The sequence below is a fragment of the Rhinopithecus roxellana genome, chromosome 12 (genome assembly GCF_007565055.1).
Source record: "Rhinopithecus roxellana isolate Shanxi Qingling chromosome 12, ASM756505v1, whole genome shotgun sequence".
Lineage (NCBI taxonomy): Eukaryota > Metazoa > Chordata > Mammalia > Primates > Cercopithecidae > Rhinopithecus > Rhinopithecus roxellana.
The window spans coordinates 94,651,534-94,664,691 of NC_044560.1; the positions used below are offsets into that span (position 1 = coordinate 94,651,534).

General features: G+C 53.2%; 2 protein-coding genes across 4 annotated transcripts; one reads left to right on the forward strand and one right to left on the reverse strand.

Moving 5' to 3' along the window:
* Positions 1-3,933: 3,933 nt before the first annotated feature.
* Positions 3,934-8,212, forward strand: CDC20 (cell division cycle 20). The gene is made up of 11 exons (XM_010371875.2): positions 3,934-4,019; positions 4,180-4,409; positions 4,503-4,651; positions 4,738-4,834; positions 4,981-5,109; positions 5,205-5,401; positions 5,511-5,605; positions 5,745-5,973; positions 6,132-6,257; positions 7,209-7,326; positions 7,963-8,212. Exons 2-11 carry the CDS (start codon positions 4,229-4,231, stop codon positions 8,139-8,141), a joined length of 1,500 nt encoding a protein of 499 aa, XP_010370177.1. The 5' UTR covers positions 3,934-4,019; positions 4,180-4,228; the 3' UTR covers positions 8,142-8,212.
* Positions 8,213-8,410: 198 nt separating this feature from the next.
* Positions 8,411-13,104, reverse strand: ELOVL1 (ELOVL fatty acid elongase 1). 3 transcript variants are annotated; one of them, XM_010371878.2, is made up of 9 exons: positions 12,926-13,039; positions 12,501-12,604; positions 10,585-10,644; positions 10,210-10,400; positions 9,931-10,011; positions 9,741-9,797; positions 9,545-9,650; positions 9,327-9,463; positions 8,419-9,146 (listed from the first exon to the last, which is right to left on the reverse strand). In XM_010371878.2, the coding sequence occupies exons 3-9, from the start codon at positions 10,628-10,630 to the stop codon at positions 8,925-8,927; spliced, it is 840 nt and encodes a 279-aa protein (XP_010370180.1). In that variant the 5' UTR covers positions 10,631-10,644; positions 12,501-12,604; positions 12,926-13,039; the 3' UTR covers positions 8,419-8,924. The 3 variants fall into 3 exon arrangements, with proteins under 3 accessions (XP_010370178.1, XP_010370180.1, XP_030769050.1); XM_030913190.1 differs by having other exon boundaries at positions 8,446-9,146; positions 11,288-12,604; XM_010371876.2 differs by lacking the exon at positions 12,501-12,604 and having other exon boundaries at positions 8,411-9,146; positions 12,926-13,104.
* Positions 13,105-13,158: the final 54 nt, after the last annotated feature.

The window sequence follows — 13,158 nt, forward strand, 5'->3', positions numbered from 1 at the left end:
GGAGTAAAGTCAGAGCCTTTCACATGGCTGGGGAGGAATTATGGAGATTGGGTATACTGGATGTCATCCATTTGTCCCACCCAGACCTATTCTCCATTGTTCTCCATCTTGTCCTATGCTTAGCAAGGCTGATTCATATGGCCTGCATCAAAATCAAAGCATTCTCTTGGGCTTTGGTTTCTGCTTGGGTTCCAACAATAGGAGGATATTATGGATTGAATGATATTCTCCTCCTCTCCCTCAAATTCACGTTAAAGTCTTCTTTTTTTTTTTTTTTTTGGCCGGGTGCGGTGGCACACACTTGTAATCCCAGCTACTTGGGAGGCTGAGGCACAAAATCACTTGAAACTGGGAGGCAGAGATGAACAGTGAGCCAAGACCATACCACAAAAAAAGACAAAAGTCTTTATTTTTTTTTTTTTTTTGAGAAAGGTCTTCACTCTGTCTCTGCTGGAATGCACTGCTGGAATGCAGTGGTGTGGTCATGGCTCACTGCAGCCTCAAACTCCTGGTCTCAAGCAACCCTCCCACCTCAGCCTCCCAAGTAGCTGGGACTACTGGACTTACAAGTGTGCACCACCAACTTGGCTAATGTTTTCTGGTTTTTTTTTTTTTTTAGATGGAGTCTCGCTCTGTCACCCAGGCTGGAGTGCAGTGGCGTGATCTCAGCCTACTGCAAGCTCAGCCTCCCGGGTTCATGCCATTCTCCTGCCTCAGCCTCCCAAGTAGCTGGGATGACAGGCACCTGCCACCATGCCCGGCTAATTTTTAAATTATTTTTAGTAGGACGGGGTTTCACCGTGTTAGCTAGGATGGTCTCAATCTCCTGATCTGGTGATCTGCCCGCCTCAGCCTCCCAAAATGCTGGGATTACAGGCATGAGCCACCTCACAGGCCTGTTTTCTATATTTTTTTAGAGACAGAGTGATACTATGTTGCCCAGACTGGTCCCTAACTCTTGGGCTCAAGCAGTCCTCCGGCCTTGGCCTTCCAAAGTGCTGGGATTACAAGTGTAAGCCACCACACTGAGCCAGATGTTGAAATCTTAACTCCCAGTACTTCAAATATCACCTTATTAGGAAATAGGGTCATTGCAGATATAATTAGTTAAGATGAGGTCAGGGCCCTAATTCAATGTGATTGGTATTCTTATAAGAAGAGAGAATTGGACACACATACACAAAGAAAGCCAAGTGAAGATGAAGATGATTCTTCTACAAGCCAAGGAATGACAAAGATTGCTGGCAAACCACCACCAGAAGCCAGGGGAGAGGCATGGAACAGATTCTTCCTCACAGTTCTCACACAACTCTCATGACACCTTGATCTGGAACTTCCAGCCTCCAGAATTGTGAGACAGCCAATTTCTGTCATTTAAGTCAGTTTGTGGTACATTTTAAGCCAGTTTGTGGTACTTTATTACAGTAACTTTAGCAAACGAATACAGAGGATATCAGGGGATGGGCTACACAAGTCGCCTATGCTTGCCGGCTTCCTGTTCTCCCTATTTCATTCTTTCTGCAACTCCTCCAAAATGGATCTCAGGCCACCCACTTTCCTGATCCTGCTCTCTCCAAAGTCATCGGGGATTTGATTTTCAATGGACAAATCTGACCCTTTCTGTCATCATTTCACTTGACTACTTTACATCATATTAGAGTATCTCCCACTTCAAGATCCATGTCTGGATAATTTCCATTGCCTTTATTCATTCCTTTATTATTATTATTTTAAGACAAAATCTCCCTCTGTCACCCAGGCTAGAGTGCAGTGGCGTGATCTCGCTCACTACAACCTCCACCTCCCAGGTTCAAGCGATTCCCCTGCCTCTGCCTCCCGAGTAGCTGGGATTACAGGCATGCACCACCGCACCTGGCTAATTTTGTACTTTATTAGTAGAGACAGGGTTTCGCCACATTGGCCAGACTGGTCTTGAACTACTGACCTCAAGTGATCTGCCCGCCTCGGCCTCCCAAAGTGCTGGGATTACAGGAGTGAACCACCACACCTGGCCCAAATCCTTTATTTTTAAATGTGCAAATTCCCTGAGGTTATACCCTTTATCCCTCTCTACAGCTACCATTAGTCCAGAAGTTGCAAATTATTGCCATATTCCCCCGCTCAGATATATTTTATTTGGTCCTTCCCTACACAGAAACCCCACAGGTTCCACAATGCCTAGCAGATAAAATCCAAAGTCCTTAGCTTGACATTTAAGACCCTGACCAACTTGACATGAGACAAACTTTTCTGTTTTCTGGGAACTCCCCACCTCTAACCTAAGTATATCCAATTCCTCATTTTCCAAGGTAATTGGAAATAGAGAATGCAAAGTCTTCAAGTCAAAGATAATAACATTATCTGTCAGCATCAGAGTGGACTTTAGGCTAATGATTGAAAACCTGATTTTTCCAGCCTCTTTCTGGGATAGTATAGCGTATTGTTAGGAGTGAAGAGATTAGTCAGATAGTTTGAATCCTGGGCTCCCCTACTTATTATTGGCTGCAAGCCTTTGGGCAAGTTTCTAATCTTTCTGACCCAGTTTCTTTTTTCTGTAAAGGGAAGATAGGGTATCTATCTGCCTTATTGGGATTAAGGATTGAACTCGATTATGTATGTAAACTTTTTTTTTTTTTTTTTTTTTTGAGACAGAGTCTCCCTGTGTTGCCCAGGCTGGAGTGCAGTGGTGCTATCTCTGCTCACTGCAAGCTCCGCCTCCCAGGTTCACGCCATTCTCCTGCCTCAGCCTCCTGAGTAGCTGGGACTACAGGCGCCCGCCACCACGCCCGGCTAATTTTTTGTATTTTTAGTAGAGACGGGGTTTCACTGTGTTAACCAGGATGGTCTCAATCTCCTGACTTCGTGATCCGCCCGCCTCGGCCTCCCAAAGTGCTGGGATTACAGGCGTGAGCCACCGCGCCCGGCCTGTAAACTGTTTTAACACAGTAGTTAGATGGTCCATAAATGGTACCATTATTATTTTTATGATTGCTGCTCCACCCCTGAGCACATTCATACAATTCAGTCAAGTCATTATTAGAGCACTGGACTGGAGTCAGACCTGGATTCCCACAAACTTCTTTGTATGACCTCGGGCACATCCCTTCCCTGGGCCTCGGTTTCTCCATCTGTAAAATATGGATTTGTTGTCGGGGTGGGGAGGGTGCACCACGCACAGATTAGGCTAATGGATCTCTCAGGTCCTCATATCTCTTTAAAGCCCCAAGGGGGTAAGCCACAGTGCCTCCTGTAGGGCAGTCTAAGCTTATCTTCAGATAGGCAGGTTTGAATACCGATCCTTTTTCCTGACCTTAAGGAATTCATTCACCCTTTTCAAACTCATTTTCCCTGTTTGTAACAACAGCAGCAAACAAGACAAACACACGTTACTTCCTTTCTAGCAGGGTTCCTACCCAGAGCCAAGCAAAAGTGGAACGTACCCTAAGTAGCTCTGGCCTTCTTCCTGCTCCCTAGCTTCCCAATTCCGTCCCCTGCCCCGCTGCCGCCCGCGGCTCTCCTTTCCTTCTAGGAACAGCTCAGGCGCCTTGGTCACCTCCATCGGGTTCTGCACCGAGTTCTGCATCATAAATATGACCCTCGTATAGGATTTAAGTGTGAACTTCTGCAGGCTCTCGGACCCTGAGGCACCCGGGGCCAGACACTCCGAGCTCGCGTCCCCCGAGGGGACGCAGAAGAACAAATCGGGACGATTCGAGGACGCTGAGGCAGACCAGGCCCGCCCCGGGCCAGCCCCGCCCGCTTTCCAGCACCAGTTCTCTGGGGCCGGCTCCCAGTCCCTCTCGCACCCTTCAAATCGCGCTCCGCGGCTGGACTCTCGTGATAGCTGAGACTTGTCCCGGAAGGCCCGCCCCCTTCACCGGAGAGGCCAATGGGCGAGGGCAACGGTTGCGACGGTTGGGTTTTGAAGGAGCCAATGGGCGCTCGGAGCGGAGAGTTTAAGAGGCGTAAGCGAGGCGTGTTAAAGCCGGTCGGAACTGCAACTTGCTCGGGAGGGCACGGTGAGAGGTGGCGGGGCTGAGCCTGGTTCGGGCCGTGGCCAGGGGGAGGGGGTGCTAGGCCGGAAGGGGCTGCAGCCGAGGGTGGCCCTGATTTTGTGGCCGGCCAGGAGCGAAGGGGTCCTTTGCTGTCCCCTGAGCACCGTCTCCTCTTTTCCTCCAGGGCTCCGCAGGCACCAACTGCAAGGACCCCTCCCGCTGCGGGCGTTCCCATGGCACAATTCGCGTTCGAGAGTGACCTGCACTCGCTGCTTCAGCTGGATGCACCCATCCCCAATGCGCCCCCTGCGCGCTGGCAGCGCAAAGCCAAGGAAGCCTCAGGCCCGGCCCCCTCACCCATGCGGGCCGCCAACCGATCCCACAGCGCCGGCAGAACTCCGGGCCGAACTCCTGGTCAGTGAGGTGCCAAAGGGACTGGGTGAGAGCAGCCTTCATACTTTCTCCCCCGGGAGCCTGGTCAGATTGTCTTCTCTTTCTCCGCCCCAGGCAAATCCAGTTCCAAGGTTCAGACCACTCCTAGCAAACCTGGCGGTGACCGCTATATCCCCCATCGCAGTGCTGCCCAGATGGAGGTGGCCAGCTTCCTCCTGAGCAAGGAGAACCAGCCTGAAAACAGCCAGACGCCCACCAAGAAGGTATGTGTCCCAGAGGGGCTTAAGGTACGGGACCAGACTGTTCTTTGGATAATACCATCTTGCTTCTCCACTACCCTTTATGCCAGGAACATCAGAAAGCCTGGGCTTTGAACCTGAACGGTTTTGATGTAGAGGAAGCCAAGATCCTTCGGCTCAGTGGAAAACCACAAAATGCGCCAGAGGGTAAGACCCGAAGTTCCTGGTTCCTGGAGGGAGGTGTCAGTTCATCTCCAGGGCTGAGCACAGATATCTGTCTGCTCTTCCTATCTAAGACTGAGGGCAAGGGAGGTGTTGATTTTCCAGCGTCTAGACCCACTCTGTTGCCACAGGTTACCAGAACAGACTGAAAGTACTCTACAGCCAAAAGGCCACTCCTGGCTCCAGCCGGAAGACCTGCCGTTACATTCCTTCCCTGCCAGACCGTATCCTGGATGCCCCTGAAATCCGAAACGACTACTGTAAGTGCATCCTTATCCTTGCCTCATGGATGCAGAAAGAGGGCCTGGGACCACACAAACAAGGAAGCTCATGCTCTTCTCTCCGCCTCTGACAGACCTGAACCTTGTGGATTGGAGCTCTGGGAATGTACTGGCAGTGGCACTGGACAACAGTGTGTACCTGTGGAGCGCAAGCTCTGGTGACATCCTGCAGCTTTTGCAAATGGAGCAGCCTGGGGAATATGTATCCTCTGTGGCCTGGATCAAAGAGGGCAACTACTTGGCTGTGGGCACCAGCAGTGCTGAGGTGCAGGTGAGACATGTCCTGTGCTGCCATTCACACCAGTCCCAATGGGCTTGCACAGCTGGAGGATATTAATGCCAAGTCCCAATCTCTGATCCTAGTGGGCTTCTCTCTCTAGCTATGGGATGTGCAGCAGCAGAAACGGCTTCGAAATATGGCCAGTCACTCTGCCCGAGTGGGCTCCCTAAGCTGGAACAGCTATATCCTCTCCAGGTCAGTGGTTTTTGTTGGTCTATGGTAGTCTGGTATTTGCCCACCCTACCCTTGACTATACAACCCTGAACTGAACTACCTCTGGCTTGCTTGCATTTGGTGCTGCCACAGAACCTGATTCCCTTCTTTCCTCCTCCAGTGGTTCACGTTCTGGCCACATCCACCACCATGATGTTCGGGTAGCAGAACACCATGTGGCTACACTGAGTGGCCACAGCCAGGAAGTGTGTGGGCTGCGCTGGGCCCCAGATGGACGACATTTGGCCAGTGGTGGCAATGATAACTTGGTCAATGTGTGGCCTAGCGCTCCTGGAGAGGGTGGCTGGGTTCCTTTGCAGACATTCACCCAGCATCAAGGGGCTGTCAAGGTGAGTAGGGTTGGGCTGAAGCCTCTGCAGACCCTCACCTATAACCTGGGGACTGTTAAGGGGAGAAGGGATGGTAGGATTGGACTGGGTTAATCTGTGACCCCCCGAGCTCCTTGTCTAGCTCTAGTACCTGCTGACCCCACCTTTATCCCATCTAGGCCGTAGCATGGTGTCCCTGGCAGTCCAATGTCCTGGCAACAGGAGGGGGCACCAGTGATCGACACATTCGCATCTGGAACGTGTGCTCTGGGGCCTGTCTGAGTGCTGTGGATGCCCATTCCCAGGTAATCTTTTGCCTGTTCCTGCCTCTCCCACATGCATTCTTACTGGGCATCCACATCGAGAGTGCATCCATTCCAATGTCTTCACCAGCTCTCTGTGCCTTGGTGATTCCTAAACTTCTAACTCATGAGCTTCATTTCCAACAGTCTGTGGCTATCTCCAATCCTATGTCCTATAGGCACCACTACCTTGATCTGTCCCAAATTAACCTTGTCACTTTCCCCTTGCCTCCCTGAAATGTGTTCCTTCCTCTGTCACATTGCTTTGGAATGGCAGAACCTGCTCAGAAATCTGAAAAACCTCCTAGAATTTTTCATCCTCCTCACCAGGATCTATCAGTTTTACCTTAAAATATCACTGACATCTGTCCCCTCCCCTCAACCTCATCCTTCCCAGTGGAGGCCCACTACAATGGCTTCCTCATTGGTGTCAAGCATTCTTTGTTATCTCCTGCAATGCATCCTCTATGCTGTGGTTTGTTACACTGTACTGTCCTTAAACCTGTGATGGCTTCTCATCACCTATGGCATATAATCCAAATCCATTAGAAAGATACTTGAGGCTCTCTCCTTCCACTCCCCTCACATTCAGCCTTCACTGTAGATACGGACTCTAGAGCCAGACTGCCCAAGTTAAATTCTGGCTCCGTCATCTGCTAAACTTGAATGTAACCTTTGGCAACCTATTGAACTTCCTTCTGATTGATTCCTCATCTATACAATGGATAATACAGACACTCCCCAATTTAAGTCCCAGTAAACTCACTGTAAAGTTAAAAAATGGTTACGTCAGGGAGTGTCTATAATTTGCCTCTCAAGGAACTTTTGTATGGACTGTGATCATTCAACTCTGAGTCTGGAGCATGTGGCAGGGTGCCTAACACTAGAATGGGCTCAGTTCTGACTTAAGTAGCCTTGGCTATATGCCATGCCCACACCAGCTCCTCTCCACAGGTGTGCTCCATCCTCTGGTCTCCCCACTACAAGGAGCTCATCTCAGGCCATGGCTTTGCACAGAACCAGCTGGTTATTTGGAAGTACCCAACCATGGCCAAGGTGGCTGAACTGAAAGGTAAGTGGCTAGGTAAAAAGCCGGACATAAAAGGCCACATAATGTATGACTGAAATGTCCAGAATAGGCAAATCCACAGAAAAAACACATTAATGGTTGCCAGGGGCTGAGGAGAGAGGGTAATGGGAAGTGTTGAAAATGTCTTAGAATTAGTTTTAACAGTTGTACTATTTTGTGAATATACTAAAAACCACTAAACCGTATACTTTAAAAGCATGCATTTTATGGTATGTGAATTATATCTCAGTAACACCATTGAAAAAAGAGAGGAGGCCGGGCGTGGTGGCTCACACCTGTAATCCCAGCACTTTGGGAGGCCAAGGCGGGCGGATCATGAGGTGAGGAGATAGAGGCCATCCTGGGTAACACAGTGAAACCCTGTCTCAAAAAAGTGCTGGGCGTGGTGGTGGGCGCCTGTAGTCCCAGCTACTTAGGAGGCTGAGGCAGGAGAATGGCGTGAACCTGGGAGGCGGAGCTTGCAGTGAGCCCAGATCGCGCCACTGCACTCCAGCCTGGGTGACAGAGCAAGGCTCCGTCTCAAAAAAAAAAAAAAGAAAAAAAGGGAGGCATGTGCCTCCTTTATGGGAGGGCTATGGCTGCATCAGCATTCATGTGTACTGTTCTCATTTGCTCCAGGTCACACATCCCGGGTCCTGAGTCTGACCATGAGCCCAGATGGGGCCACAGTGGCATCCGCAGCAGCAGATGAAACCCTGAGGCTATGGCGCTGTTTTGAGTTGGACCCTGCGCGGCGGCGGGAGCGGGAGAAGGCCAGTGCAGCCAAAAGCAGCCTCATCCACCAAGGCATCCGCTGAAGACTAACCCATCACCTCAGTTGTTTTTTATTTTTCTAATAAAGTCATGTCTCCCTTAATTTTTTTTTTTTTTTTTTAATCTGTTTCAGCTAATCCCTCTTCTTTCATGACCTATGTCCCAGCAGCCTTCCTAGGGGCTCTACCAGGATCAGAGAGCTAGATATGTCCTCTGGGAGCCTGGACCATCCATTGCTCCTGCTTGTGGACAGGGCTAAGCATATTGTGTTCCCCCACCTCCTCCATTCACGCATGTATACACACAGCCTCTGTGGTTTCCTCTGTCACTTTTAATTTAAGACACAAGTGAGTAAGCAGCCTCTACAGGCTGTATTCCCAGGCCCCCGCCCACCCTGACCTTTGGCCCAGAAGCTACTGCTTCAGTGTGTGGGGTGGAGGAGGGAGACTGGGTCCACAGTGACATTATTGCTGACCTCTTCTGTGAGAAAAAAAGCCACGAGACCCTTGTGGGGCCAGCCCTGAGTGCTCCTCTCCCAAGTTTAAGGCAGGGAGTGGGAAGTAACTGTACAGCCCTTTTAGCCCCCAGCTCTGGAGTGGCAGACAGCAATGAGGCCACATCCCTGGAGCTGGCCAGGGGAAGTGGGTGAGGAACCAAAGCCGTGGTCCCTGTAGAGCAGCTGTGGGGAGGGGAGGGCCAGTCCCCTGCTCAGTCCTGGCCACATAAGCCTTGGTCACAGGTGTAGGTGGAGAGGGCACTGACGGACGCTGCCCAAGGTGCAGTCAGTCCTGAGGCACTTAGGTGGGCGCCTATCTAGGCCATGCTTCTCAGTTGGCCTTGACCTTGGCAATACCTGGAGCTCCATTTTGCTGAAGTGCACGGGGCAGCCGCTTGCCCTTGGTATAAGAGTGATACCAGAAGTTGGAGAACAGCATGAAGAAGATGGTGCCATACATCCAGATGAGGTGAATAATGACTGGGTACTGGTAGTTACAGCTGGACATAAAGTAGTACTGGGAGATGTGCAGTGAGACCAGGACAAATTGGATCTAGGATAGATAAAGGCCAGGGTCAGAGGGAATACTGAGAGAACTAGAGGGGAAGAGCATGTAGAGAGAAATGTTGAGTAGGGAGAGATGGGGTCAAAGGTGAGACAGACTGGATAAAGGGAGGATCCAGGCTAGGAATGTGGGGGGATGGTTATAGGTAAGTCAGGCCAAGCCCCTCACCAGCTGAATGGCTGTCATGTGCTTTTTCCACCAAAGGTAGGGTTGAGCCATAGGGCCAATGGCAGACAATCCGTAGTACAGGTACATTATGACATGTACAGAAGAGTTTATCATGGCATGGAAAGAGCCCATTCCTCCTGTGAGTGGACAATAAGACAGGGTCAGCAGAGTCCAGCCTCTGGTGCCCACCCTTTCCCATAGTGGCCTTCACCACTCACCCGGGGCAATCTTTACCCCCCACCACCAGCTCCAGGGAAGCACAGAGTGATGGAAGACATGTAGGAAGGTCACCTGCCCGTCTTTCTTTCGGAGAATAAAGATCACCTGAGAGAAGAGTGAGGGAAGGGGATTCAGAACCTGGGCCTCTCCACCTCATTCTCCCCACAAGTTCTCACATCTCATATAACTACTTACTGTGTCCATCAGCTCAATGAACTTGGAGAAGAGAAAGAGCCAGGCCACCCGAACCATCTGCAAGAAGTTGGGATAGCCTTAGGACCTCATACACTATTCTAAGAGCCTCCCTAAATTGGGCCTTGAGCACAGGCCCCAAACTGGTCATATCTACCAGGTTGCTTGTGACCTAGCCCCAGCCCCTACTTACCCTAAGTGCCTCAGGGCTGTTGGAATAGTCCACAGGGTCACAGCGCCAGGTATAGGTGCTCAGCCAGCCTGACATCAGGAACTAGGAAGGGATGTGGATTAGACCATCCTCTCCTGGGAAGGGAGAAGGGAAGTTCTCCCTTCCCAGCCATCCTTCCCCTTCGCTAGCTGAGGACATGAATCTGAACCTCTCTGGAAAGGAGAAATGCCATGCTCTGGCTCTATGGCCTGCTCCTTATCCTGCTGACAGAAATTAAAGCCCGGCATCCCAGGGGCCCACCTCATAGACAATGTAGAGGGAGAGTGCCACCAGTGAGAAGTTGTAGACAATCATGAAGCCACGGAGCTGGAAGGGCTTTCGATTAGCCATGATGCGAGGTCCAAGTGACAGAACGAAGTACACGTAGGTCAGGAGGATGGAGGTCATTAGCAGAGGGGACCCCATCAGAGGGTAGCCCTGGATCCGGGGATCTATGAATAAGGGTCAAAGAATCAGGAAGAGTCACAGGGTTTGAAGGGTCTTCATTAGGTCTACAGACATGAGGTCAGGTCGCAAAGCGTCAAGGGGTTCATAGGAACTCTCCATTAGAAGACAGCCCTAGATCCAGGGATCCCAGGAAAGAAGAGAGGAAAGGGCTGGTGAACAGTGTCTTACCTGCGTGCTTCATCATCTCTTGGTACAAGTTCATAACAGCCTCCATCCTGGCTCAGGACTCTGGGGAGGTACAGAGGGTGGATGTTAGACAGAGCCCACTGCACACCCCCATCCCACAGAGATAAGACACAGAACCAGACAAGAAAACTCCCAATGCCTCATTGCAGAAAGGACAGAACAGTGAAAGGAAGGAATTACTGGGAACTAGAGGGAGGAGGCAGTTTAGTTGAGGCATCTGCTCCCCACACGTCCTCCCTGCCTGGGAAGGGCTGTTCTACCCTTCCTCTCCATACCTTACTCTCCTCTCCTCTCCAGTTTTACTTCCTGGCCTCCCTTCCCCTCTTCCTCCACAAAATGACTCTCAATTCCAGGTCTCTCATTGGAGAGTCTTACCTTCTCACCAACAGGGAGCTCTTGAAATCCGTCTCCCTTCCTCACCCGAGTCCCTCACCCCCCTAGCTCTGGGTCTTTCTTCTCTCTCGGGATTCTCCCCTTCAATCTCTCCTCTCCTGCCCTCTCTACTTCTCGTCCCTCTGGACCCTTCCAGGAACTCTCTTCTTCCCAGGGTCCCTCCTGCCCTGCCAGGACTCTCACCTCCCTGGGCCCTTCTTTTCCCTCCAGAACCTTATCCTGGGATTCCTCCTTGCCTGTGCTGGGACATTCATCTCCCTACGTTTCTCCTCTGCCTTCCCGGGGCTCTCACCTCCAGCCTCTCCTCTCCAGCGCTCTCCTCTCTCCTCTGGCAGAGCCCTTCCTCTCCTGGAGCCTGGCTCTTTGAGACTCCTGCCCCGGCAGCTCCACCTGTCTGACTAGATCTGGCAGCAGCCCCGCCCTCTGCCCGCCCCCGCTGTACTGCGCATGGGGTGGAGGGTGGGTCCAGGCCACAGGTCAGTGCCTGGGGAAGCAGGACCCACCAGGATTGGGAAAGCCAAGTAAAGCCCCAGGCTCACCACCCACCAACCCGGAACCAGCCTGATGAACTAAGGTCCTAGGTTCTGAGCCAGAAACCTCCTCCAACCCTAGTCCCAGCCCCAGCTCTGGCCCAAAGCACTGCCGAAAATCCACACCCAGCATCCTCTCCTAAGCTGGCCAGAACTTCTCAGTCTGTCCTACTTCAGAATGGGTACAATCACTCTTCCCTTTTTGGGAAGGCAGGGAAGCCAGTGGCATGTGAGGGGGTTGGGGAGTGGGGGAGGTCACAGGAATCTTCCCCTCCCTCAGGGAGGGACCCTAATGGGCTAGGCCCCCTCCCCCTCAGGGCCTGAAGGAATGTCGGGGGAAGGCTCCCAGGGACACAAAAGCCTCTGGCCAGACCCAGGAGAGCATGGTACTGACAGTCCCTGAGGGACAAGGCATTCTTGGAACAGAGCAGGGCCCAGGGCAGCAGGTGCCCCAGACTCCTTGCTTCCAGAGAAGCACCTGTGCAGGTGCGAAGGGAAGAGGCGCACCTCTGTCACCTCCCCGCCCTGCACACCCCTCACCTCCAGGAGGCCCGGCTTCTTTAGGCCCACCGTGGTCAGGCCCCAAGCCTGCGGTCCACACCCACCCCTCACCCAGCTCTCCACCCCCAACGGCGAAGGCGCCACGCCAAGGGCTGGCACACATGTTTCCTGCCTGACACACCACCCAACACCTCCGTGGGCTGACACGCATGGCTCCCGGCCCTCACGCAGCTCGGCCGCCGCCCAGGCACACGCACGGGCTCACCCGCGGGGCCACTCACACACGTGTGCGCGCTGCCTGGCCACGCTCGGATCCCCTCCTTACTTGCTCCCCCACCATCGGGCTTGCTGGCCGCCCATCCCCGGCAGGGCCCAGGCCGGGGCGAGGGCGCCAACACAGGTTCCTCCCTGACACATGGGAGCCAGCCAGCCTGTTATCTCTCAACCACCAGCCCCCAAGATCAACCCACACACCCGGCAGACCAGGAGGGACCAAGGCTCCTGGGAGGACCTCTCCCCAAGCTGCAGGAAAATCTGGGTGTGTCCCTCGTCGGGGAACTCAGCCCGTCCCTTCCTTCCTTTAAGATGGATCGAAGGGAAAAAGAAGCCTGACAAAGTTAGGGGAGCGGGGGGAGGGAAGGGAGAGGAGGAGGGAGAGGGGTAAAAGCAGGGGTGGTGGAGGAAGGCCTGGGTGTAGGCAAATGGGGGCCAGAGACGGGGGTGTGGGGGAGGGAGGGTGCTGGCGAGGCCCGGCCCCAGGGAGCTGGGACCTCCCACCCACTGGCCCCGGGAACAGCCTCTCCCACAGCCTGGGCAGGGCTGGGCAGGGCAGGGCTGGGCCGGGCTGGCAAGGCAGGGGGCGCCGGCACGTGGAGAGCCCGTGGAAGGTCCAGACTCACCCGTAGGGGCCAGGCGGGCAACGGCGGAGGGCTTGGAGGGAGCAGGGCCACAGAGAAGTCCCCGGGGCCAGCCTGCCTGCCTGCCACTTCCTCATCTGCTGGGGCGACTTTCTGTCACCAGAGGGGGAGGGGCGGGCCGCGCGGGGGGCGCCCGCTGATTGGGCGGCCAGCGGGGCCGGAGGCCGGCAGCGCAGGCTCGGCCGGGGCGGGGGCAGGGGCTGGGGCGGGCCGCC

Coding starts and splice junctions, on each gene's coding strand:
- CDC20 (XM_010371875.2), top strand. CDS start 4,229: ATGGCACAATTCGCGTTCGAGAGTGACCTGCACTCGCTGCTTCAGCTG. Junction 5,402..5,510: donor CCAGCAGTGCTGAGGTGCAG/GTGAGACATGTC, acceptor TTCTCTCTCTAG/CTATGGGATGTGCAGCAGCA. Junction 5,974..6,131: donor AGCATCAAGGGGCTGTCAAG/GTGAGTAGGGTT, acceptor TATCCCATCTAG/GCCGTAGCATGGTGTCCCTG.
- ELOVL1 (XM_010371876.2), bottom strand. CDS start 10,630: ATGGAGGCTGTTATGAACTTGTACCAAGAGATGATGAAGCACGCAG. Junction 9,651..9,740: donor TCATTGAGCTGATGGACACA/GTAAGTAGTTAT, acceptor CTCTTCTCTCAG/GTGATCTTTATTCTCCGAAA. Junction 9,464..9,544: donor GGGGGTAAAGATTGCCCCGG/GTGAGTGGTGAA, acceptor GTCCACTCACAG/GAGGAATGGGCTCTTTCCAT.